Source organism: Tachypleus tridentatus, chromosome 10 (assembly GCF_004210375.1).
Source record: "Tachypleus tridentatus isolate NWPU-2018 chromosome 10, ASM421037v1, whole genome shotgun sequence".
Classification (NCBI taxonomy): Eukaryota; Metazoa; Arthropoda; class Merostomata; order Xiphosura; family Limulidae; genus Tachypleus; species Tachypleus tridentatus.
The window spans coordinates 29,808,111-29,835,256 of NC_134834.1; the positions used below are offsets into that span (position 1 = coordinate 29,808,111).

At 34.0% G+C, this 27,146-nt stretch overlaps 1 protein-coding gene across 3 annotated transcripts; it reads right to left on the bottom strand.

The window, feature by feature from the left end:
* Positions 1-26,063, bottom strand: LOC143228970 (uncharacterized). 3 transcript variants are annotated; one of them, XM_076460512.1, is made up of 5 exons: positions 25,786-26,063; positions 17,999-18,167; positions 14,956-15,056; positions 1,588-1,758; positions 1-1,090 (listed from the first exon to the last, which is right to left on the bottom strand). In XM_076460512.1, the coding sequence occupies exons 3-5, from the start codon at positions 15,032-15,034 to the stop codon at positions 873-875; spliced, it is 468 nt and encodes a 155-aa protein (XP_076316627.1). In that variant the 5' UTR covers positions 15,035-15,056; positions 17,999-18,167; positions 25,786-26,063; the 3' UTR covers positions 1-872. The 3 variants fall into 3 exon arrangements, with proteins under 3 accessions (XP_076316627.1, XP_076316626.1, XP_076316625.1); XM_076460511.1 differs by lacking the exon at positions 17,999-18,167 and having other exon boundaries at positions 25,743-26,062; XM_076460510.1 differs by lacking the exon at positions 17,999-18,167 and having other exon boundaries at positions 25,786-26,059.
* Positions 26,064-27,146: the final 1,083 nt, after the last annotated feature.

Genomic DNA, 27,146 nt, shown 5'->3' on the forward strand with positions numbered 1-27,146 from the left:
CAGTTTTAGATTTCTATACATGAAAATGCTAGAACATCTTTTATTTACTGGTCCTGTTGCAGTGACGGTACATCAAAATAAGTCTGAAAAGGTTGAAATAGAAACCCTATAACAAATGAATACGTTAAAATCCGTGTCAAAAGAAACCGTTCAAATATTGTACAAAATAAATCAAAATTAGACAGCTGAATATACTTCAGTCTAAAAAAGAAGACGATTTTTTTGTGAAACCATGTAATGTTCTAAAGAATCGAGATGGTGATTTAATTAATACAAAAAGAAAAATAACTTTAAACGATTCGATTTACACGGAGAGACACGTATTCACTGCAAATGTTGAGCCAGTAGCTACACATGTAACACAGATTTGAAATATGGAAGAAAAATTGTAATTTACTAAAATAACAAAGTACTATTCAAATGCAATTAACACTGATTTGACACTTATAATTTGACGCAAAAATAGTTCTAAAACGTTGTTTAATTATTAGGGTTTCATCTTTTTCATAGATCACTTTATTTATTTAGTTCTTTAAACTGACGTAAAACTTTATACACTTTCACTGAAATCGGAAAACCTCACACACTAGTTCTTGGACCCAGTGGTTTTGTCATTATTCGTTCTTATTTATTTTGAAACAAGTTGTTTTATAGAGTTTAAAATCTAAAACGTTTGCAATGTGCTTAAAAGTTTCGTCAGTTGTACAGAAATAGATTTCTGTTACAAAGCCATACTTTCCATGTGGGTCCACTGCAGCCATATTAACAGTGAACGAATCAATTTTTCCATACAACCTGGCTCCAATAACTTCACTTTTCCTTTAGCATTATGTAAACTAACCGAAAAATGTTCACAACCAAAAGGAATCGTTTTAGCTTTTCCACTTCCAAACTATTATTACAAGCGCCGCTAAGTGGAATTGGAGAAAATCACCACCAGGAGACAGGTGTGGCTTTCCATTGCAAGCATCATAATCGCAGGTAAGGACACATCCGTGTAAAGTGTCATCTTCGTACTTAAACTGTCCGCATTGGTTATGCATGGTCTCCAAGACACATGCACGAATCACTAACTCCACGTTGCTGATACCTTTAAAAGAAAGAAAAGTGATTAGAAAAACAGAATTTAAAACACGAAAATCTCACCTCAATCAATTCAATACAAAATTGAATCATAGAAATGTTCACTAAGTTTTCTTTTAACGTCAATTTTCCCGCCAGTTTGTGAGCGTGTTTGCAACTGAGGATTTGTTGTTGCATACGAGTAGGTCTTCGAATGTATGGCGTATAGAACCACGTCTTTCTTGTGGCTGCTTTTACTAGCTACAAAGTATTCACAAAACTAACATGTTCAAGATAACAAGTATCATTCATTATTTCTTATCATCATCTATCTTCTTGCTAAATTATGTAAATTATACCTATCTTGAAAATTATGTCATTTAATCTTTTGTTATTGTGATATATGACCTAAAAGAATACATATCTTAGGTACTAAAGGTTCTCCTATCTTAATTACAAATATTATATAGACAAAATGATTAATGGATGTCTTAGGTGCTACGAGTTATTATTATTATAACCTACCTGTCATGCCAATGACTTTAAGACAGAAGTTTGCAGGAAACCATCCAACGTGACCTTCTTTTGGTACCATACAGTTTTCAGTATAAGTACTGTTAGCAGGATTGAAAGGGTCATGACAGTCGGGGTCAGTCCCATTACGGGAACTGCACGTGTAACAGTTGATGGCCAGTCCTGTAAACCATAATTCATCACAGTCAAACCTCGTTAATACGACCGTAGGTACAGGCATTCTATTATTGTAAGTAGTTTAGAAAATCAACACAAAACAACTTAATAGCCAGACAAGCTCATACAAACGTGGGAGTGAATTAGGATATTTTTCACGAGTCTCAGGTTATTTTCGATCCTAAACAACTTAGTAGTGAAGTCCCTGCGAAACAGTTTTGTATTAGTACATAAGCGAACAGCAGAGAAATTCATGGCAAGAATCTAGTAATTTTGTTTCTATACTTTAATTTCAAAAATGACACAGCAGTCTTTAAAATGAACATATACCAATAAATTAATGACTTATTTATCGTTGTATAAGGTTCATAGTCAAACTACAAAACAACAGAAGTTAACAATAAGTAATGCATAAGGTTTAACTTTAAACAATCATTACTTCACAATAAGTAACTCTATATATATTTAACAATAAGTAATGCATAAGGTTTAACTTTAAACAATCATTACTTCACAATAAGTAACTTTATATATATTTAACAATAAGTAATGCATAAGGTTTAACTTTAAACAATCATTACTTCACAATAAGTAACTTTATATATATTTAACAATAAGTAATGCATAAGGTTTAACTTTAAACAATCATTACTTCACAATAAGTAACTTTATATATATTTAACAATAAGTAATGCATAAGGTTTAACTTTAAACAATCATTACTTCACAATAAGTAACTCTATTTTTTACTTACTTTTTCATGAAATAATTCGTTTTTCCTGTTTTTAAATTGATTTATATAAACATATCTTTCTCAGTCACTCTCCAGGTGTTATCTTTACTTTTTTTACTTAAACACCTAAACACAGTTCATAAAAACACACATATATATTTTACCCATTCCACAATTAAAATAGAACCTCTTCAAACACATTATTGGGATCGGCTATATAGCTCCGGAAATGAGACGCTTACGACACTATACAGAGAAATAAACAATTCCCGAAAGGTCCGATGACCTCTGTGACGTTACTGCACTAAATCTTTATACATCACTCGTTCAATTATACTGAGCATTCCCAGGTTGCCCTTGAAGAAGAAAGGTCCACCTTTCTATAAAGCTCGGGTTTCTCTATCAGTTTTATCAATACATCATAATAATATACACTGTATGATATTCAGTCAAGCTTCGACAAGTTTTATCAATACATCATAATAATATACACTGTATGATATTCAGTCAAGCTTCGACAAGTTTTATCAATACATCATAATAATATACACTGTATGATATTCAGTCAAGCTTCGACAGCTCGGGTTTCTCTATCAGTTTTATCAATACATCATAATAATATACACTGTATGATATTCAGTCAAGCTTCGACAGCTCGGGTTTCTCTATCAGTTTTATCAATACATCATAATAATATACACTGTATGATATTCAGTCAAGCTTCGACAGCTCGGGTTTCTCTATCAGTTTTATCAATACATCATAATAATATACACTGTATGATATTCAGTCAAGCTTCGACAAGTTTTATCAATACATCATAATAATATACACTGTATGATATTCAGTCAAGCTTCGACAGCTCGGGTTTCTCTATCAGTTTTATCAATACATCATAATAATATACACTGTATGATATTCAGTCAAGCTTCGACAGCTCGGGTTTCTATCAGTTTTATCAATACATCATAATAATATACACTGTATGATATTCAGTCAAGCTTCGACAGCTCGGGTTTCTATCAGTTTTATCAATACATCATAATAATATACACTGTATGATATTCAGTCAAGCTTCGACAGCTCGGGTTTCTCTATCAGTTTTATCAATACATCATAATAATATACACTGTATGATATTCAGTCAAGCTTCGACAGCTCGGGTTTCTCTATCAGTTTTATCAATACATCATAATAATATACACTGTATGATATTCAGTCAAGCTTCGACAGCTCGGGTTTCTATATCAGTTTTATCAATACATCATAATAATATACACTGTATGATATTCAGTCAAGCTTCGACAAGTTTTATCAATACATCATAATAATATACACTGTATGATATTCAGTCAAGCTTCGACAAGTGTTTATTGTCAACCGTTTAAAGCACAAGTATAACCTATTTTTATCTGAACTCTAGTAACAAAATATCCATTTGAAAATCAAGAATATTTCGTATTTTTAGTGTAAATCCTAACTTTTTTGACATAAATTGAAAATGGTTTATTGTTAGCTTACACTACGCGGTGATATTTCATGTTTTTCATCACGTGCATCAACACAAAGAAGAATGAGCGACTGTTGTTATTTGTTGTTGTTAGCTGTTAACGTATATACCACTTTCGGGAGTTAAACAAAACGGCTACAAAATAGTCAATCGCGATGGTTTATCACTTTGTTAAAGGTAACCGTCGTTGTGATGGCTGTATCTATTTACTGGGTTCATTCAACCACGAAATGGTTACTATCGTTGTAGATGGAGCGAGGGGTACCTTATATCTAATTACTCTATCACTGTAGTCCTTGCTACGAAGATCACATTGGAGAGCACTGGTGGACATTGAGGTGAAATATTCCCCACCTTTCACTGTGAAAGGAGTCCGTTTTGTTTACTTACTAGTGGACAGTGGGTGTATCCATAGTTACAGGCGATGACTACTTCACCAATGTCGAAAGCAAAAACTGAATTTGAAATAAATCTTACCCTGATGACAAAAGAAAGATAGGCGGTAATGAATATATTATTATATAACAGTACAATCAGTATAGGAAACGCAATCTTCGCCATATCCGACTACAGTAACACAAGATTAATCTTATTTATAAGTCTGTTTATGGCCCGGCATGGCCAAGCGTGTTAAGACGTGCGACTCGTAATCTGAGGGTCGCGGGTTCGCATCATGCTCGCCCTTTCAGCCGTGGGGGCGTTATAATGTGACGGTCAATCCCACTATTCGTTGATAAAAGAGTAGCCCAAAAGTAAGCGGTGGGTGGTGAGGTGCCTTCCCTCTAGTCTTACACTGCTAAATTAGGGACGGCTAGCACACATAGCCCTCGAGTAGCTTTGTGCGAAATTCAAAAACAAACAAACAAACAAGTCTGTTTATTTGTTTTGAATTTCTCGCAACGCTATACCAAAATTATTTCAGCATAGCTGTCCCTAGTTTTAAATTGATAGACCTAAGGGAATTCGGTTAAACAAAAGCACAAAACAACTGAAAATCTTGGGTAATAGGGCGAGAAAAATGGACATTAGGATTCATACTCCGAAGCACTAACCACAAACTAGTTCACACTCTATGACAAAGAATCGAAAACAATTCAAAGACTAGAAGAGGATTATAATTTTTACAAACTTTACACAATCTGCATAATATTAATAAATCTGACATTTCTTTAGAACAATTTTATATTAAAACCAGTCGTCAAAGAAAAAAAATGTGACCATGAGCGGACCCCGCATCATGGTGATTAGGGCGCTTGACTCTGAATCTCAGAGTCGCGGGTTCGAATCTCCGTCGCACCAAACATGCTCGCCATTTCAGTCGTGGGGGCATTATAATATGACGGTCAATTCCACTATTCGTTGGTAAAAGAGCATCCCAAGAGTTAGCGATGAGTGGTGATGACTAATTGCCTTCCCGCTGATCTTACACTGCTAAATTAGGGACAGCTAACGCGGACAGCTCTCGTGTAACTTTGCGCGAAATTCAGAAACAAACAAAAAAGCCTTGAGTATTACGTTATAACAGTGGAAGCATTGAGTGAAGCAGAAAATAATGCAAATTGTTATCATATCAATATTCAGTTTTCCAACAAAATTCAGCAGGTGACAATATTTTAAGATGAACTTGAGTGGTGCACAAAAATAGTACGTTATTTCTTCGGCTATTATAAAAATAAAACAGATATAAAATTAAAATTGATTATAAATCAAAAACTATGCGAACACCATCAACTTGTGGTTATGGGTTATTGTTAGTTATTAATAACACTCTGTACATCTCGTTATCGGACTTACTACATTGCTACTGGTGTGCGCAGTATTTTATGGTGGTACGCCTAGTACAACAGTAACACGATAGTGCAGTAAACTGTATCTGCAACACACCTGATGATACAAATATAGGACCAATGCAGACAAAGAACAGAAGGCGCGTGTCTTGACGCGGAAACTGAGCACCACAGGGTCAACAGACATACAAACAAACACATCTGGTAGCTCGTGACTTCATACTGCGCGTTCCAGTCTTATGATTCACTACACGCGTTTACATGTGCAACTGAAAGAAATACAACAGATTCCCCACAAATATATATATATACGTCTCTGTTCCTCGCAAAATTGACATGGCATTTGTTCCGCTACAATTCTCCAGCTAATTTACATATTTTACATATTTTAAAAGGCTTGTTGCTATACATTCATCAAAAGTTTTTAGAGGCGCATAAACACACACTAAAATGTGCACTAAAATGACAACTAAATACGTTTTAACTGTAATAAATACCCAAGTAGATAAAATATTCATCAGTCGCTTACATTGTTTATAAAACTCTAGATGTTAAATTCACTCAAGTAAAAAAGTCTCTTTCCTTTGTTTCGTCAGCTGTTCAACACTTTAGTTTCTCATGTACTGAACGATGTTTTTGTTTTTCAAAATTTCAAGGTTTCAGACTTCAGATTCTTTTGCTAGTAACAGCAATTAGTGGTAATCTTTCAAATACTGTTACAAAGCTTTATTAGATCAGAGTTTTATATTATAGATCCTGCTAAAGCTGTGTGATGTTGGCTTTAAAACTTAGATAACTAAAGATCATTTTCAACCCTTGCTGGTTTAACTTACGAGGTAAGAGTTTAGAATCAGAATTTCTGAGAACGTTGAGGGATGTAGATTCAAAACTTTGAAGTTATTCTTTAGTTTTAAGGCTTAAATTATCAACCAGTGAAGTGGTTAAACAACTACCATACCAGTGTCTGAACTTTATTTGTTTCTTCTTTTATGTTTCTCATAACCTGTTGGCTACTCGAATCACGTAATAATAATTCTAATGATTACGTTGCTTAATATAAAATTACTAAGCTAAAGATATAACATGGGTAAATCCAGTAAGTTTCTTTTAAATAAGTGATGTATGTGAAAGCTAATTTATTTGACAAAAATAAAAATAAAAAATGGCCTACCAATATATTATTTGTGAAAAAATGCCTAAAGTTACCTTTACTCAAATTATTATTAACGTCATGGTGAATGTTTATGCCTACGTTTTCAGCTTCATGCATTTTACGGTGAAAACGTTTGTTTGTATGGAATTTCGCGCAAAGCTACACGAGGGCTATCTGGGCTAGCCGTCCCTAATTTAGCAGTGTAAGACTAGAGGAAAAGCAGCTAGTCATCACCATCCACCGCCAATTCTTGGACTGCTCTTTTACCAACGAATAGTGGGATTGACCGTTACATTATAGTGCCCCAACAGCTGAAAGGGCGAACATGTTTGGTGCGACGGGGGTTCAAACCCGCGACCCTCAGATTACAAGTTGAACGCCTTAACCAACCTGGCCATGCCGACCAGAGTAAACGTAATGAATATTATCAGAGGACCAGGAATTGATGGTTTTCAATTAAGGTATGTAAAACCATATATTAATGTATTAGCTTTGTTATTTTCAGAGAAAGGGCGCATTGCGCTATCTGTTGTGTCCAGGGTCATTATCTAATCCCGGATTTTTGTGTTGTAAAATCTATACACTTACCACTACTCCACTGAGGTATAATGTATTAGCAAAGGTTGTAATATGCCTATTAAAAGCCATCTATGAAGAAGGGTAAAATATATGATGGACTTATAAAAACCGTCTTGTAAGTCACAATAAAAAAATTCAATAAATATAGACCTATAATTGAAAAAAACAAATAAGAGAAAAAATACGTATATAACAAAATGTTGGGCTTATTAAAAAATAGCATTACAAACAAATGCTGGTATGAATTTATAATGAATAATAGTAGCACATCACTCTGAAAAAATTTTTCAAATGATCCGAATATACAATTAGATACAATTAAAAATTAATTATTTCTTGATATAAGTAGACATGTGGATACATTAAACCATGAAATACTGCTGGATAAATTACACGGATAACGGATAAGGGGGACCGGCGTAGCCAAGCATGTTAAGGCATGCGACTCGTAATCTGAGGGTCGCGGGTTCGCATCCCCGTCGCGCCAAACATGCTCGCTCTTTCAGCCGTGGGAGCGTTATAATGTGTCGGTCAATCCCACTATTCGTTGGTAAAATAGTAGCCCAAGAGTTGGCGGTGGGTGGTGATGACTAGCTGCCTTCCCTCTAGCCTTACACTGCTAAATTAGGGACGGCTAGCACAGATAGCCCTCGAGTAGCTTTGTGCAAAATTCAAAAACAAAAACATAACGGATAAGGATAAAGTTACATCATTGGTTTGAAAATAATTTGAGTAATAGAGTTGCAGTAACAAGAACTGGGAAAATAATTAATGATCCAACAATTCTAGAATAAGCTATTTGACAAAATTCTGTTTTGAGTTCACTAATATTTAAGCTGTATGTTAATTATATTGTAAACAAAAGATTAAAAAGTAAAACATGACAATACTTTAAATGTAATTCATATTGACGTGAAAGCTGACAAAAAATCCTACAGTGGGATTTAATCAATTAAAATGTTATCTAAATACATGTGAAATCTATATGAATATTGATAAGAAAAAACTATAATTTTCACACATTATATAAATCATATTAATAAAATGTTTGTTTTTCAATGACAGAATCATAGATGTAATATTAACGATATGCATATATTTCTAGAAAATAAGCAGGATTTTGAACCTTACTGAAAATATAAATGCTAATATATACTTGAGGTTAATTATAGAAGGTATTTTAGTTGAAATAAACACATATTGTAATGTGTAATAATTAAGACATATTGCAGTGAAATTATGGGAGATTAAAAGTACTTTATTCGATTTTTTGAGGGAAGGTTAATTTATGTATCTTTGGTATAATTTGTTATCTATTATGATGACATTAAATAGCTCAACAAATAACATTCTCTTAGAAAAATTAGATATAATTCAAACAAAATGTTTAAGTTGGTAATTTTAAACTAAACTGACAAATTCAATGCAAATGTTATATTAACAAACGAAATTACAAAAATATCCTATTAAACGTATATGTACTTTACATGTATATGACAATTATAAATTCCTATAACAATTCAAGTAATAAACTATTTAAAAATCTTATGTATAATACTAGAACATTAGAAAATAATTATTATAAAGTTCAAAAGATAATAATAACTAAGGGAATAACAAGTACAAGATATAATGAAACAACTCTCAGGAATTTATAGAACACAAACAGAATTTCAGAGTTCAAGAAAAAATTAAAACACTGGTTGTTAACTGATATAAATAAACAAACTGAATAATATTAATAGAATTTATACACGTAGGATTAATACTGTCATTATCTTAGCTTTTTATTCTGTATGTAACTACTTTTTATTGATAATAATGTAATAAGCTTTATATGACATTATGTTTTGTGTTATGACCAATAAGGTGTTAATTTCAGTTATTCTATAACATAAAATTTTAAATATAATGATTATGATTGTTCGTTTAATTCAAGTTTTACATTTCGAGTAGAAGAAGTGAGTTATAAAAATGGTTTATTGGTTAAAGGAGTGAATAAATTTGCTGTTACAAGAGTTAGTAATATAAAGAGTAATCCAATAATTTTAAAAGTATGAGGTCTCGCAGGGTTTCATTTTGCTCATATTGCTGAGCAACTTATACGTTTATAATTTGTCGAATACAGGCCTGAATAGTACAACGTATCAATATACGGATGACAAAGTTTTGAATACAATTCGTATTGCCATGAAATACAGCAAATAAATTTTACAAATATATTTTCACAAACTAATGTTTTGATTACATATAATTGAAATTTATGTAAACAGAGGCTAACATAAAATCACGAATATTCACGAACGATTTACAAAGATTAATAATGGTATTTTTTAGGAAAGTTATTGTGAGAAAGTATTATTTTGCTTGTAATTGCATATATATATATATCATATGTATCTTGATCTAACTCTATAAATATTGTTTTCTCATGCAATATATTTATGTTTCATTTTTTACGCAATGTCTACGATAAATTAAAATATAAATAAAAACAAATAATTTCAGAAATAATGGTATTATTTATTTGTTCACTTATTAGTTTGACTAATTTTTAGATTTTCTTGATAACTACTAGTGACGTCACATCGTACGAAACATTGCACGTGTATTATGCGTAATTAAGTAATTAATGTTTGTGATAAACTGGAATCAAACACGTAATTCTTGTTTCTTTTCTTTCTAAAAAAATGTAACTACGTGAACTCTCGATGCCCGTGCCAATGATTATGTAATCACAATGATGCACTGTCAACTCTTGATTGAGTGTTCCGCCAATAAGCTGTATTGATGAGAAGTTATTTTCTATCAATTCATTCAAATTTATGTATTAGATATACTAAGTAAAGCTGTAGTAAACAAAATTATTATTATTACTAAAACCGGATATAGATCGTCTTCAGTTGTGCAATTTATAATTTGAATGTTGTAAGTTTACAAATAGTTCCTAATCCCACTACTTTGTACAAAACAAAACATATTGTCATGAACTTTACGTGTTTCCAAACATTTTGTACGAAACATGTTTGTAATAAATACACTCAGTGGTCACTTTATTAAGTAGGCCTGCTAATTAACGCAAATAGCCAAAGAGCAAATCAGGTAGCTTCAACTCAGCATATAAAGCATGTTCGACCAAACATTAAAATGGGGAAGATGCGTGATATAAGCGACTTTGGCCGTGGAATAATTGTTGGTGTCAGAAGCTGATAACGTCATGGGATTTTCATGCACTATAGTTTCTAGAGTTCAGAGAGAACGGTATAAAAAAAAAAAAAACATCCAGTGAGCAGCCGTTCTGTGAGCGAAGACGCCTTGTTAATGTAAGAGATCAGAGCCAACAGGAAGATCACAAATACTGAAATAACCACTCCTTACAACATTGGTATGCAGAAGAGCATCTATGGACGCACAACGCATCAAACCTTGAAGCGGTTGAACTACAGCAGCAGAAGACCATACCAGGTTCCACTCCTGTCAGCTAAGAACAGGAAGACAAGGCTACAGTGGGCAGGGGATCAACAAAACTGGACGATTGAAGGTGGGAAAAAACGTCGCCTGATCTGACGAACCTCGATTTCTGCTGCGACATGCAGATGGTAGAGTCATAATATGGCGTAAATAGCATGAATCCGTGATTCATCCTTCCTTATTACAGATTGCTAGTGGTGGTGTAATGGTGTAGGGAATGTTTTCTTGGCACACATTAGGCCCTCTAATACCCACTGAGCATCATTTGAATTCCACAGCGTATCTGAGGATTGTTATTTACCATATGCCTCCCTTTATGGCCACAATCTACCAGTTTTCCAATGGCTACTTCCAGCAGGATAATGCGCTGTGTCAGCATGCATCATCTAAAGCTAGTCCCACGAAGATGACCGTGTCTTCAGTGTGCTACAGCAGCCTGCACATTCCCCAGATCTTTGAAATGAGGCGAAACGGGAAATTCGCAGCATAAATGTGTGGCCGACAAGTCTGCAGGAACTGCCTGATGCTATCGGGTCAGCACGGACTAAAATGTTTCCAGTATCTCGTTTAATCCATGCTGCGAGAAATACAGGCTGTTCTGGAAGCAAAAGGAGGTCCTACCCGGTACTAGATACGTGTACCTAATCAGTTGTATATAATTATGAAACTAATTTAATTATTAATCACAACTGTAAGATTACAGTTTTATAGATTTATATAGATCTATCGCGAGGTGGTTTTTTACTGTTGTATCGGTTGTTCTAAGCCTTTTTTCACCAAAAAAGATCGATGTTAGATTTATTACGAACCAGTTTCTACTTTTAATTTTGACTCTCTCTATAGATTAGTACACTTTTCATACATATAAGTAGGCGTGCTTGTGCATTCATCTGCTGAAATTAACTTCTGAATCACTTCTCTCTTTCCTTTCGTATGCATATATAACAGCTGACGAACGTATCCGTTCAACGAATACGGAAAACATAGGAGTCTCTAGGGTTGAAAAGGGGTACAAATCCAACCACTGAGTATTTATATCACTTTCCGGGAGGGGGTGTCCTAAGGGTAAAGGCAGGTGTGGTGACAATCGACTATTGGTTCACCATTTAAAAGCAGGCGCTGTTACAGGGACTTTTGTCAAATAACAGTTTAGATGATTACGTAAATCTATAAAAATAAACTCTCAACTCGCTAGAGATGCTAATCCTATTATCTCATTGTTTGTGAGGTGGAAGCGTATGACTCGACTGTCAAGCTACATTAGAGATAGAGAGAACTGCATGAAAGTTGCGCCAGGGAATATAACAGAATTCGAAAGTTATAGTTACTGAACTGAGACTCCTGCGACTTGTAAAACAAGTAAATAACTTAAGACATATTAGTGCATGGAAACAAAGAGTCTTCAGTTTTATTTAGTGTCTTTCTGATCGTGCTTGATGCTAAAACTAAGTATCTACCGTAAGAACCTGACGAATGCGTTAAATTAATGCGTTCATTAATTGAGCAAAAATATTCTAGGTCTAAATTAAACCCCTGAACATCTATAATTCATAACTAAATTAAACCCCTGAACGTCTATAATTCATAACTAAATTAAACCCGTGAACGTCTATAATTCATAACTAAATTAAACCCCTGAACGTCTATAATTCATAACTAAATTAAACCCGTGAACGTCTATAATTCATAACTAAATTAAACCCCTGAACGTCTATAATTCATAACTAAATTAAACCCGTGAACGTCTATAATTCATAACTGATCTGATAAAAAGTAACCAAATCCACTTGTGCGAATCAAGAGAAGAAAAGTGCTCATAAGGTTGGAATTCATTTCCATATATGACTTTTGATGAAACTATCTGGATAGCAACTTTTCATTATGTGTTAGCCAGTTATAGATATCTGAGAAACATTAGGTCAGACAGGGATATCTTTAGACTATATGAGTAACCCAACCATCATAGTGAAGTCTATTAGATTGACATAATGGTATTAAAGGCTCGAAAACGAAGAAGCAAGAAAAACATATTTGCTATGTTTTGATACCACATGTTTTTTAACATAACAGGGGAGACACATTAATGACAATCAGAGCCATAACTACTCCAGACATAACAATCATCAGTGATATGTTTCAAGATATCTTGAAATAGAGCATCAAGAGCCTCACTGATGTACCTGATATGTGCAGGTACCACGAAAAAAAAGACGCAACATTCCAATATCCTGGCTCAAATCTTGCATTTTGAAAATACCAATCCGCCACAGAATGAAGTCGTTATCCATAATTGATTTAAAGGTGTATAGTTTTGAGGATGTATGACTAAACTGGTGGATATATTTTTGTTGCTTATGAAGAAAAACCTTCATTTATCTTTGTTACAATGGACGACTTGGCCAGTTTTAGCTGTTATACTCTGACACAGGAGTTGCCAAAGTTGGAAGTCTTTCACAGGTTCTGCATTCATCTTATGCAATCGCCCCTCATCCATCTGCTGCAGTTTTTCCGGAGAGGAGTGAATTTCAGCATTCTGTCTCTAAGTATATCGTCACCTTTCACACACGAAAAACACACAGAACTGAAAGACATTATAGAGTGTCTTATTTTGGATATAACTAAAAAAATGTTATTGTCCATTCGAAGAAACTCCACCTTTAATCAAACTGTTTTTTTCATTTTTTGCAACAAGAGAAATACACATGATGAACATGCACAAACATTGTTTTAGTTCTTGATTGTAATAAAGATGGATTTCGTTTTCAATATCTTAAACAGAAAATAAATTAAACACGAGTTGGGTTTTCCATGAAACAAGTTAATTTCCTCCCTTAATAATACACGTTACTCACTATTTTATTAAACCAGCGTACTAGTATTCCTGTCTAAAAACAATTGGGCCCGGCATGGCCAAGCTTGTTAAGGCGTTCGAATCGTAATCTAAGGGTCGCGGGTTCGAATCCCGGTCGCACCAAACATGGTCGCCCTTTCAGCCGTGGGGGCGTTATAATGTGACGGTCAATCCCACTATTCGTTGGTAAAAGAGTAGCCCAAGAGTTGGCGGTGACTAGCTGCCTTCCCTCTAGTCTTACACTGCTAAATTAGGGACGGCTAGCACAGATAGCCCTCGAGTAGCTTTGTGCGAAATTCCAAAAAAAACAAAACAAATTCATCAGAGAAATTCATTTTTCCTGAAGATTTTGATGTCAACTTCTATCTTTTTCTCCTATTTCAAACTAAGAGAATTTAGTACATGTATTGTTTTGCTCATAATGAAATTTTTCTTTTCTCGTTGAATATCAAAATAAATGTTTTGTTAAAACTGGCAACATTTAAAACATGTAAATTGTCTTAAAACATATATGTTAAAGATACCATATTTTTAATTTTTAAAGTTCCTTTAGATAATCAAGTGAAGAAGTTATAACTAGATAACTATTAGATTGCTACATAAGTCCAACCTTTATTTTCCAGTTTATCTAAACGACAGATAATTGTGCTTCATCAACTGAAGGCTACTGGATTATACTTTCTATAACCAAGTAAACTCCAAGCCTAACGGTAAGTGTATGTGATCCTTTGATTTTAGAAACAACTCTTTACAATCGATCTTCCAGTGTTTGTAGTAGTGTTTATTACTTTTTCTCATTGTCTTAAAAACATACCTTTTACACAGGGTATTCCAATGTGGTGTGAACTTTGCCGTTTCACAGAGTAATCATCGTGCAATAACTACGGTTTTTTTATTGTCTTCAAAAATTGCCGTTTACACAGGGTATTCCAATTAAATCTGTGGTGTGAACTTTCCCGTTCCTCAGACTAATCGTGGCAGAAATTTAGTTTGAGGGAAGAGAAAACAACGTAAATGTTGCCTGCTCTTCCCAACAAGGGTTGTTCAGAAACGGTTCCTTTAATTTTAAATGGTAAGCAGCAGTTTCGAGCTTCATAAATAATGACAATTGAGGCTTACCTTCTGGTACTTGGATAGCGAAAATGATAAGAAACAGCGAAATGACTGAAGATGTTGTCATGGAAACCATGATGTTCATATCTTTGGGTTCATTGAAAGATCTGCAATAAATAAATATTTTATTTTAATAAAAATATTTCATTATTTATAAATATATAAATATAAATAGACGTAATGGGCATTTGTTTCTTCCAATTAATAAATCTATTTTGTTTCTCAGCAGAATGTACGATTCAAAACAACGTAAATTAACGGACATTGTCCCCCTGGCCCCCCAGTGGCTCAGCGGAATGTTTGCGGACTTACAACGCTAAAAACCGGGTTTCAATATCCGCGGTGGGCAGAACACGGATAGCCCATTGTGTAGCTTTGTGCTTAATCCAACAACAACATTGTCCCCCTTGTGTCAAGTTAGTAAAGCATTATTTTCATTGGTAACCTATTTTCCTGACGGCAGACTAAGAAACAGCATATTGTTCTCCTAATGGCAGGTTAATAGAATGTTATCGACTGCCTGAACACAGTGTTAAACTTTTCAGTTTATTATCCTACTAATATTAGTGTTCTAAGGCAAACAATAAATCATATAATCATAGAAGTGTAAAAGTTAAGTACAAAGAATATGAAAGTAATGATTTTGATTTATCCACAATCAGATTACACGATTCACAAATCAAACAGTTTTGTTTTTAGCCGATCTTTTTCAAAATATTGTCCCCCGTTGGTACAGCGGTAAGTCTACGGATATATATGCTAAAATCAGGGGTTTGATTCCCCTCGGTGGGCTCAGCAAATAGCCCGATGTTATAAAAAACACACACACACTCCTCAAAATATTGATAAATTATTAAAACGTATGTACGTGCTTTGCTTCTAATTAATTAGATTTGTATAAGATGTGAGTTCAAAGCTCAGAAAATTCAGAATCCATACCAATGAAGCATTAAAATTGTTTTCTTTGTTTGATATTAAACCCAATTGGCTATCTACTCTGCGCCCATCGTAGGTATCAAAATCCGATTTATTTATTTTTGTATTATAAACCGTCAAATCTATCGGTGAACAACTGGGGGCGGGGAAAACTGACTTTGTTAAAACTTCTGCACGTAGAATAATCTCTAAGATCCATAACGCAACTGGATAGATGGTGAAACTGCTAATTGAAAGCGTTGTGATTCAAGCTCGTCAGGCGGCGTGAAAACATTTCCCCCAAAGATTAAAAACAAAATGATAACCAAAGTTCAACAAAAATGTTTAAACCATAAGCTTGAATGCTTACAACTGTACAGTTAGGGGCTTAATCTCTGGGAAAAGCCTATTGTGCAACTTTGCGCAAGAAAGAAACAAACCAAGAATTTCGTAGCAGTAAATAAAATTTATATATATTTTTTCATCTTCACTAGTATAAAAACTGTCAAAGAATATCGTAAAATACTAAACCCATAAGTCATAACAACAGTAATGACTTCGCCAGTTTACTCTTAATGTTGTTGTTGTTTTCTTAAAAGCACTGATAACATTGTTCAAAACTATTCGGCAAAAAAACAATACATTTATATTTTTTCATATTATAGACGTCAACATAAAATGAAGTTAGTAGTTTTGATATATTCTTGCACTTTTAATATATATACATATATAAGATCGATATTTCAACATGTTTAATGGTAAACCTGAGGGCGCACGGGGAATCTGAAAAGTTTCACTCAGGGCTGAACATCACAGCAGAAAAGAGCAGGGAATGACGTCTCTGGAAGTTCTGTAGACCAGAGAATGACGTCTCTGGGAGTTCTGTGATTTTAAAGAAATGCGTGAAGTCATAACATTTGAAAGACGTTATTTAAATACTTTTGTTGTTGTTATCGTAGTTTTCAAATCGGTGTTAAAACCTTTCTTGGGGAATAAAACCCACACGCCAGTGAGCATTTAACACACACAACAGCGTTTCCCTTGTAATCTCATATTACTACAGAGAATTTTTCCTTCGGGTTTTTACTTAAAAATGCACTTAATTTACAATATTTTAATATTTGAATGGTGCGACACGACTGATAGGAATTAAAGGCTTGATAACACTAATGAGTGATGAATACGTTTAATTAGTTCTTAACAGCCTGGTTCTCCATACATTAGTCAGATGTGTAATACGTTGCCGACAGAGTCCGCTTTGTTGCTGTTAAGAAATTAGAATGTTTCAATTTTTTATATGAGCAAAGTGCTTAGAGGCTCTTATTTGAAAATTCAGTTATTAAATATGTCATTACAAACTGTAAACGGTAAGGTGCAAGCGGAAGAATCAAAAGGAAGTAGTCCCCAGGTATGTCTTCTGATTTACGACGCTAAAATCAAGGTTACGATTCCCCTCGGTGGACTCAGCAAATAGCCCGATGTGGCTTTGCTGTAAGAAAACACATATACACAAGAAGGGGTAATTCTCATAAAAACACACGTACACAAGAAGGGGTAATTTTCATAAAAACACATATACACAAGAAGGGGTAATTCTCATAAAAACACACATACACAAGAAGGTGTAATTTTCATAAAAACACATATACACAAGAAGGGGTAATTCTTATAAAAATACACATACACAGGAGGGGTAATTCTCATAAAAATACACATACACAAGAAGGGGTAATTCTCATAAAAACACACATACACAAGAAGGGGTAATTCTCATAAAACACACATACACAAGAAGGGGTAATTCTCATAAAAACACACATACACAAGAAGGGTAATTCTCATAAAACACACATACACAAGAAGGGGTAATTCTCATAAAAAGACACATACACAAGAAGGGGTAATTCTCATAAAAACACATATACACAAGAAGGGGTAATTCTCATAAAAACACACATACACAAGAAGGGGTAATTCTCATAAAAACACATATATACAAGAAGGGGTGATTCTCATAAAGACACATTTATACAGGAAGGGGTGATTCTCATAAAGACACATGTATACAGGAAGGGATAATTCTCATAAAAAATCGATATTTTTGTTTTTGATTATATTGCTGATCCAGTCTTACGTTTTTTCAATAATTCGTGATCCGTTACTTATCTCGTAGGCGCCTAACACATAAGGTTAAGCGTACATTGACTGCTATTAAACTATGTTAGGTTCGCTTAACTTCCTCTTGCCTTTCCTCGCTTTCCAACAAAATTAGACATCCATTCTCCATCTTCAAGTTAATCCAACTAAAAAAACAAAAAACAGATAGTTTACTGATAAGAGCAAACTACTTTAGGAAGTTTAGGTTCAATATACTTGTATAAATTTTTATGCTATTCTTACTGAAAGAAGAGATCACGGTCTCTTCAGTTCTGTAGCTACATGAAGCCTCATTTGGATAATAGTAGGAATTATAAACTAAATGACATTAAGGGTTAAAGGAGCTTGTTGGATAAAATAATATATTTTTATTAGAATATTAAAATTCACTACATTTAACTGTGGACTTTAATAGGTGTCCTCATCAAGATATCTCTACATATTTTTGTAATTAAACACAAAGTTACACAATTGACTATCTGTACTGGTGCCATGCTCATCGTGGGTATTATTACTGGCTTCGTTTCTATGCAACTCTAAATCAGTTTGTTACCTAATCGACTGTGCTCTTTGAAACTTCATAGAAATCCATTCTGTTTGTAATATTACAAGTAAATATTTCTGCAATATAAGCGTCTTTTTCTAATTTACTTTGACGTAATGAAAACTTATTTTGCTAATATACGATAATGACATGGTTATGAATATATCATTATTTTTACATCTTACGTTCTTGTTTGTTATTACTTAGATTTACAAATCTGGATGCATTTATATATATATATATATATGTACGTGCACGCGTTCACTTTTGCAGGAGGGTGTATTATGTAATGACTCCAGAAATTAGTGTTGAAATTATCCTTGGATGTTTCTTTTCTGAACTGAACAAATGTTAAAAGATAGAATAAGTTTTTGTGAAAGCATAGAACGTTTGGTGACATTCGTTGACGTTCTTCATTCTGCTAGGTATAAAATATTTCTAGAATGTTCTCAAAAAACAATATGAAAGAGATAAGCTCAAGTGCTCATAACCTAATACATAGATTATACAACACTACGCAACTCTAACTTCATACAACACTATGTAGCTCTAGTTTCATACACCATAAAACTCTAGCATGATATTACTACGCAACTCTTACTTTATACAACACTATGTAGCTCTAGTTTCATACACCATAAAACTCTAGCATGATATTACTACGCAACTCTTACTTTATACAACACTATGTAGCTCTAGTTTCATACACCATAAAACTCTAGCATGATATTACTATGCAACTCTAACTTTATACAATACTATGTAGCTCTAGTTTCATACACCATAAAACTCTAGCATAATATTACTATGCAACTCTAACTTTATACAATACTATGTAGCTCTAGTTTCATACACCATAAAACTCCAGCATAATATTACTATGCAACTCTAACTTTATACAATACTATGTAGCTCTAGTTTCATACACCATAAAACTCTAGCATAATATTACTATGCAACTCTAACTTTATACAATACTATGTAGCTCTAGTTTCATACACCATAAAACTCTAGCATAATATTACTACGCAACTCTTACTTTATACAATACTATGTAGCTCTAGTTTCATACACCATAAAACTCTAGCATAATATTACTATGCAACTCTAACTTCATACAATACTATGTAGCTCTAGTTTCATACACCATAAAACTCCAGCATAATATTACTATGCAACTCTAACTTCATACAACACTATGTAGCTCTAGTTTCATACGACACCATAAAACTCTAGCATAATATTACTATGCAACTCTAACTTCATACAATACTATGTAGCTCTAGTTTCATACGACACCATAAAACTCTAGCATGATATTACTATGCAACTCTAACTTCATACAACACTATGGAATTCTAGCGTCATATAATAAGTGCTGTGAAACTAGTTCTATACAACACCAGCCAACATTGGTTACATACACCAATTTGTTGCTCTAACTCAAATAAAAACTATGCAGCTCTAGTGATGTCGAGAAAACCCACTCGTAGAGAAATATATATGTAAAAACGGCTCGTTTGGGTTGAGAAAATATTTTACATAGAAGAGCGAAACTTTGTGAACCTGACGATGACCGAAGAAGGTCGAAACGTTGTTCGCTCTTCTACGTAAAATATTTTCTCGACCCAAAAGAGCCGTTTTTGCATATATATGCAGCTCTAGTTTGATATAGCACCAAGCAATTCCACCTTATATAACACTGTACTGTTACAGCTTCTACATATGTATCTAATTTATAAATTAACACATTCAAAGAATAAAATACTTAGCTGACAAACGCTGTTTGTATCTTTGCTATAACAGAATGTAATATAATTACTATAGTGCTAGATTCTTAATAACTGATGCCTTCAAACGACTAGAAAAAGAAACACTTTCCTCTCATTTCTTTATCATTATAACCATCAAACGTCAAGTATTCATATTGAAAAAAATAACATGGTTTGCGAAACAGAAATGTTAATAATCACCAAACTAATTTTTCTTCGAAGTTGAGATATGACAGCGTCTTTGTGTAAATCACGTAGCACGACACAAGTAGGGGAAGTTGCTTTGTAATGGAACGTCTCTTCTTTGTCTTAAGTAGTTAAACTTCCTGCTTTTAATACTAAGCGCACGATTAAATGCCATATCCATAGCTTAATATGCTAGTAGTTTCTCTTTCATAACATTTAGATAAACATTGTTAAAGATCTGACAAATGGGTTGGTTATTAACAACTCGTTGCTTCTAGCATTCTTATTTTACGTTGTAATAACTGGTATGTTTCACGTAGTAACAATGAAGTGGTTACTGCTACTGGTGATAAGCGTACGATACTGAATTATTTATTTAAATTTGTTAGCAATAACTGACAATGTAAATGGGTTTTTGTGTGTGTGTTTTCCACAGACAGCTGCTCTCGGTGAGTCTCCATACAGGCGACTCATGCTGCCACAAATGAAAGCAAAGACAGGATTTAATTACCGCTCTATGATTGAGTGTAATTTATAACTTTCCAGGAAAAAGAATGATCACGCCAACCTGAGCGAACTCAGTTGGAGTTCACTGGAGCATGTCAAAGGTCAGTTCGAAAGTTAATCTAGATGGAAGGAAGAAACGTGAAGAAAAAACGCTGATTTGGTTGCTATCAGAGATGGGTGTGGACGAATGTCGTCTCACTGAAGTTATGTCCAATTGTGTACAATCCAAGGACACGTGAAACGTGTAACATGGATTTATACCTATGCTGTGTTCACCGCGGAGACTCGAGCCACTGATTTTAGCCCTGTAAGTGTTAATGTAAGTTACCTAAGAGCAACGGAAAGTACGACTGAAGTCCAGTGATATCGAAATAAAACAGAGAAAAATATATAAAAGTAGATTCATCAAATGTTGGTTATAAAAATAATAAGAGTTAGCAATGGTTTAAGCGTATCTCTCGTAATTTCGCATCAACAATGGTTTAAGTGTATCTCTCGTAATTTCGCATCAACAATGGTTTAAGTGTATCTCTCGTAATTTCGCATCAACAATGGTTTAAGTGTATCTCTCGTGATTTCACATCAACAATGGTTTAAGTGTATCTCTCGTAATTTCACATCAACACATGAATAAAAAAGCCATTACAAAATAGCACGTTGATGAAGTTTCAAGATATTTACTTTCAATGTAAATGTGCATATGTGTGTGTGTACATATACATAATACATGTTTCTATTTACAATTTTTTATATATAATTGTTGTTTAAATTTATAATCGGTTACGATTAATATTATCAATTAAATATTTGTGTAACAGTATTTTTGTCTTCGTCTTACATTATTGTTTGGTTCTGCATTACGGTATCAAGTGCTTCATCTTACTTTATTGTTTAATCCTGTATTACGGTATCATTTAATCAGCCTTACACTATTGTTTGGTTCTACATTACGTAATTGTATGTAAAATTAGAGACGGTTAGCACAGACAGCAGCTCGAGAAATTTGTGGAAATATTCAAAAGAAACAAATACAGCTCGTGTATACGATAAGAAGTGACAGAGAAAATTCGTTTTGAATTTATACGTCTTACCGTAAAAAATTATTAAAGATAAATGCCTTATCACCCAAGAGTGTTTGATAACTTTTGAGAGATAAAACACCTCTAAAATTGTAACGACTTTGTATCGAAACAGAAAATATATACAAGTGAAATATTTTCATGCTGCATTTAGTTTTGTTTCCATATCGAAAGTTTCAGGGTTTTTTATATTATATTTCAGTGATACAAGCCCATGTAAAAAGAATTAAAAATTTCAAAAATATACGTTCGATCGACACCTAAATTTAATTGTATAAAAATTTTTAATGAAACTAAAAGTCTTAATCTGGGAAGGATCTGAGTAGATTAAGTTTGTTTCTTTGTTGTTCTTAAGCACAAAGCTACACAATGGGCTATCTGTGCTTTGTTCACTATGGGTATCGAAACTCGAATTTAGGCATTCTATTCTTTCAGGCTTTCATCTGAGTCATTGGTGGGTTAATCTTTAGATATTATTTTGAAAACATGCAAATGTATTGACTTAAATTAATGAATAACATCAAACAAAAAATAACTATCAATAATAGTGTAAAACAGAAACCTATAGACACCTTAAAAAACTATAGGCGTAGTGATTTAAACTAACGAATAATTCCCAACAAACTTCAACATTAATGTTATTGTAAAATAGGAAGCCTTTAGTTAGTAATGCGATTAAGTCTTACAGGACGTTGTTTTAGAAATGATATCGAAAAGAGACACGTGGTAAAATGTAGTGTTTACGTGGAAAGACTTTTGTCGACAGCTGTGGAGCGTGGGTAACGAAAATTGTTGAAACGTTTTATTTATTCAAACCTAACCGGAGTTTTGAAACGAATCTCTTAGACGTCTGTGCTTAGTATCATCAGTGTTTCTTAGTGATGTTTCATCATCTAATTCAGGCTCTAAGACTAGTTTCAACGTTTTCTTAAGGCACACTTTTATAAGCACACCTGCATAAAAATGAACTTGTAATCCTAATTCATCCAATGAGCACATTTCGCATATGAACTGGCAATTCCACACTATCTACTGAACACATCTCTTACATGAATCTGTACTTCTATTTATCCAATGAGCACATTTCTCATATAAACTGGTAAGGCCCGGCATGGCCAGGTGGGTTAAGGCCCTCGTAATCTGAGGGTCGCGGGTTCGAATCCCCCTCGCACCAAACATGCTCGCCCTATCAGCCGTGAGGGCGTTATAATGTGGCGGTCAAATCCAATATTCGTTGGTTAAAGAGTAGCCCAAGAGTTGGCGGTGAGTGGTGATGACTAGCTGCCTTCCCTCTAATCTTACTCTGCTAAATCAGTGACGGCTAACTCAGGTAGCCTTCGTGTAACTTTGCACGAAATTCAAAACAATGAACCGATAATTCTACTTTATCCAATGAACACATTTATCACATGAACATGTAATTCTACTGATCCAATAAGAATATTTATCATATGAATTGATAATTTTATGCAAACGTTGGATCATTTGTATGTATTTCTAAATAAAAAAAATTTAAAAATCGTATAATATTTTCCGTTTGAGAGCGTTACTCTCAATTTTGCGTCAGTTTTGTACTGATTCGTGTTTTATAAAATATGGATTTCTCATTTCATATTTTTTCCGCTTGCTTGCACTACTAACAATATATGGGTACCATATTAGTTTTGCACTGAACCATGTTTTGTAAAGCACGGAGCTCTCTTTTCAACCCAGACGTTATTATAAGAAAGCCTTAGTGAAACCTCCAAGAGTGAATATGAAATATATATTGTATCCGAATGATTAAAACAGGATAACATGGAACGATCGTTTTCCTTGAAATTCAGTAAGATTTATTTTATAAAGTACTGGAAATAAAAATATACAATTTCATTATATAACAAAGAATGTACTGGAACATGAAATCTATCTTGTGTTACTAGGCCTTTTTCAGCCTCTCTCGGATGTGTAGAGTTTCATATATCTCCATTACGTGATACAGGAGAAGTGTGAAAAACATAACATGTCATTAACTCTAACACAAAATCGCTTTAGGATTCACAGTCTTAACCTTTATCACTTAGATCAAAGGTTATCCACTCAGATTCAAGTAGCGTAGCGAGCACTGGAGTGCAAGCTTGTTTAATGAAGAGAAGTAGCCAGTAAAAAATTCTATATCCCTTAACGTTACCCCTTGAGGCTTTCTCAAGAGGAGACACACCAGTGAACAACAAATCCAATCCGTTAAGCCTCGTCTTTTATACAGTAGAATGTCTCTTCTTGATAAAGTTTAGGGTGAAATGATGAGAACATAAAGAATGTTCACTTGATACTAGCTGTTTATATTCTTAACTAAAATATTAAAATCGCAGTATACAAACAAACAGCATTCTTTACTTACAATGATCTCTGACGTTGCTGTTTTAGAATAGAACTGCATATGGGCTTTATGAGGTCTTTTATCATGGAGATTTAACCACAGATTCTAGAATTTGATTCTTAAAGCTTACCTTGAGTCACCATGAGGCATATGTAGTGGGTAGATTTTGGTCTTTTCTAGTGAGAATAGGACTTTTTTATGTTAGTTTACACAAAGTTATCCCATTACAAATATAAATTAGAAAGGAGTTCCTAGTTTCTATTCTATTGGTTAACGTGTGTTTGTTGGTTGTTGTAGTTAAGCTCAAAGCTACACAATAGGCTATCTGTACTGTGTCAACAATAGGTATTAAAACCCGATTTCTAGCATTATAAGCAGTCAAATTTACCCCTTGTATCGGTTAACGAGAAAAAAACAACAACGTCGGGGTTTTTGTTTCATCTCGATTAATTAACTTTTGACACACGTCATTGAACAATATACCCGTTTACGTCGTTCAACAATATACCTGTTTTTGTCATACAATATGCTTGGTTCTTCTAGAAAGAAATTTTAATAGAATCTTATTGCTGTGTAAGAGGCAATTCCCTTTAGGTTTAGTCAGCAACAAGCACAACTAACCATACAATGTGAATAAAACGTATATAAACCAATTTAACTTGTAGAAATCACTTGTGTTCGAGGTTTCAAATCGTTCGGCATCGGTTTTTAACCTTATTTTTCAGGTTTTTTAAACAGTATGATTGGTAAAATGAGAAGTGCCTGAGGGGCCAACAGCAACAACATTTAGGCCACTGTTTTTCTCTTTTCATAGAATGCAAAACTGAAAAACCAAAATTGAGCCTATCTTTGTTTTTCACGGATGAATTAGTTGAACGAAAATCGCAAATTTATTGAAAGTCCTTATCAGTGAGGACTTACTTTATTAATAATTTGTTCAATGTTGTAGACACATTTAAGAAATCCAGTTTCACCGATGGTTCTGTCAACGAAAAGGCCTGTTAAACATCAAATTACCTGCTTTTGCTATGGAACAAAATTTGACAAATAAAAATATTTTTCGGGAAAAAAATATGTGCAAAGAACATTCTGGAATATATTGTGTTGGATAATGTGAAGAAAAAATAATAAAACAATGATACTTCAAAGAAACATCTCGCAGAAATGGTGTTTTCTTAACGTCCCGCTGTGTACTGTAAGTCGATGTGTAAATTTAATACATGCTTCGATCTATTACATTGGCAATAACAGCGGGATTTGACACTATAACTTACTTGATTCGTAGCTGGGATTACTGTTCTACACCTAAAATCTTACCCTTGCGTCTGATAGGAATGTAGCGCTAGCGCTGCCGTATTCTTTTGTCGTGAAAAGTCGTTTGCGATGAATCACACAGGAGACAAGTCCCCAGCGGTCTTGCTTGTTAATCGCACCTATAGTAGGATTCATTTGTATATGATAAGCACGTCATAGCCATCTTTCAGCCGCCATTCGGATCCTGCTCTCCACCCGCAACATGGAGACGTGGACGCCATAGCTGCAAATCGGAACGTCACTGGTTTTAAGTGATAACGATTTCCAGAGCTCTATACGTCACAGTCAGCGCGAGCAGCATCCCGCGCTTCCTGCAGATGAAAGTGATACTGTGTGGGTACGTACGTGTGTGAGGAGTCATGTTCGTTGTAAACAAAGCAAGTACAGTTTACGTGACAATAAAAGAGCTTAGTATACAAAGGAACATTATTAAATATTGATCCAACATTAAAGTAAAACCAAAAAGGTCATAATTCATTCTGAAGGGTTTTTTTCTTTCTTATTTGCTAATTTACTGACATTCATCTTATATTTGCATATCGCCCTCGATATGATCATGACATGGACAGATTTTTTTTTAAATTCTTTTGCATTATTCGTTTGACAAAGGACGTGTTATGAATGTTTTCTTTTATCATTCAGAATGTTTGAAACTGAATTTTCCAACATCAGACGTTATAGATAGACATATAGTAGAGTTTGTCACTGAAGTGACATTGTTTTTAGTAACTTAATTAATGTTTGTTACATTTCAGCCGACTGCCAAATAAAGATCACTATGTAGCTTATGAGGGCTATAGAGCAGGCTATGAAGGTGTAACTGTATTTGAAGACGGTTACAAAGTATACCAATAATGTCTCGAGGCGTTGCTGAAAACACTAATTAAAGCCCTTTGAACATGACATTAAGAGCAAGAAGCGTTGTAGGACTTTACTAAGCTGTCAATAAAAAACCGTAGACTTTATTATGAACTTACGTACGGAGTGTAACATATGATACAGAATATAATGGGGAGCAAGCTATGCTCTATAACATACATTATAGCAGTAATATGCTTAGAATCTTAACTGCAGAGCAGTAGATTCAACTGTGAAAAATGGAAATGGCTGTGAAACTTGAGGAGGAGCACTGAAACGTATGGGTGGAGTGCAGAGTACCACACAAAACTTTACGTGTGGAGTGCAGAGTACCACAAAAACTTCATGTGTGGAGTGCAGAGTACCACAAAAACTTCACGTGTGGAGTGCAGAATACAACACAAAATTTCATGTATGGAGTGCAGAGTACCACAAAAAACTTCATGTGTGGAGTGCAGAGTACCACACAAAACTTTATGTGTAGTTATATAAAATTATATGAAGCT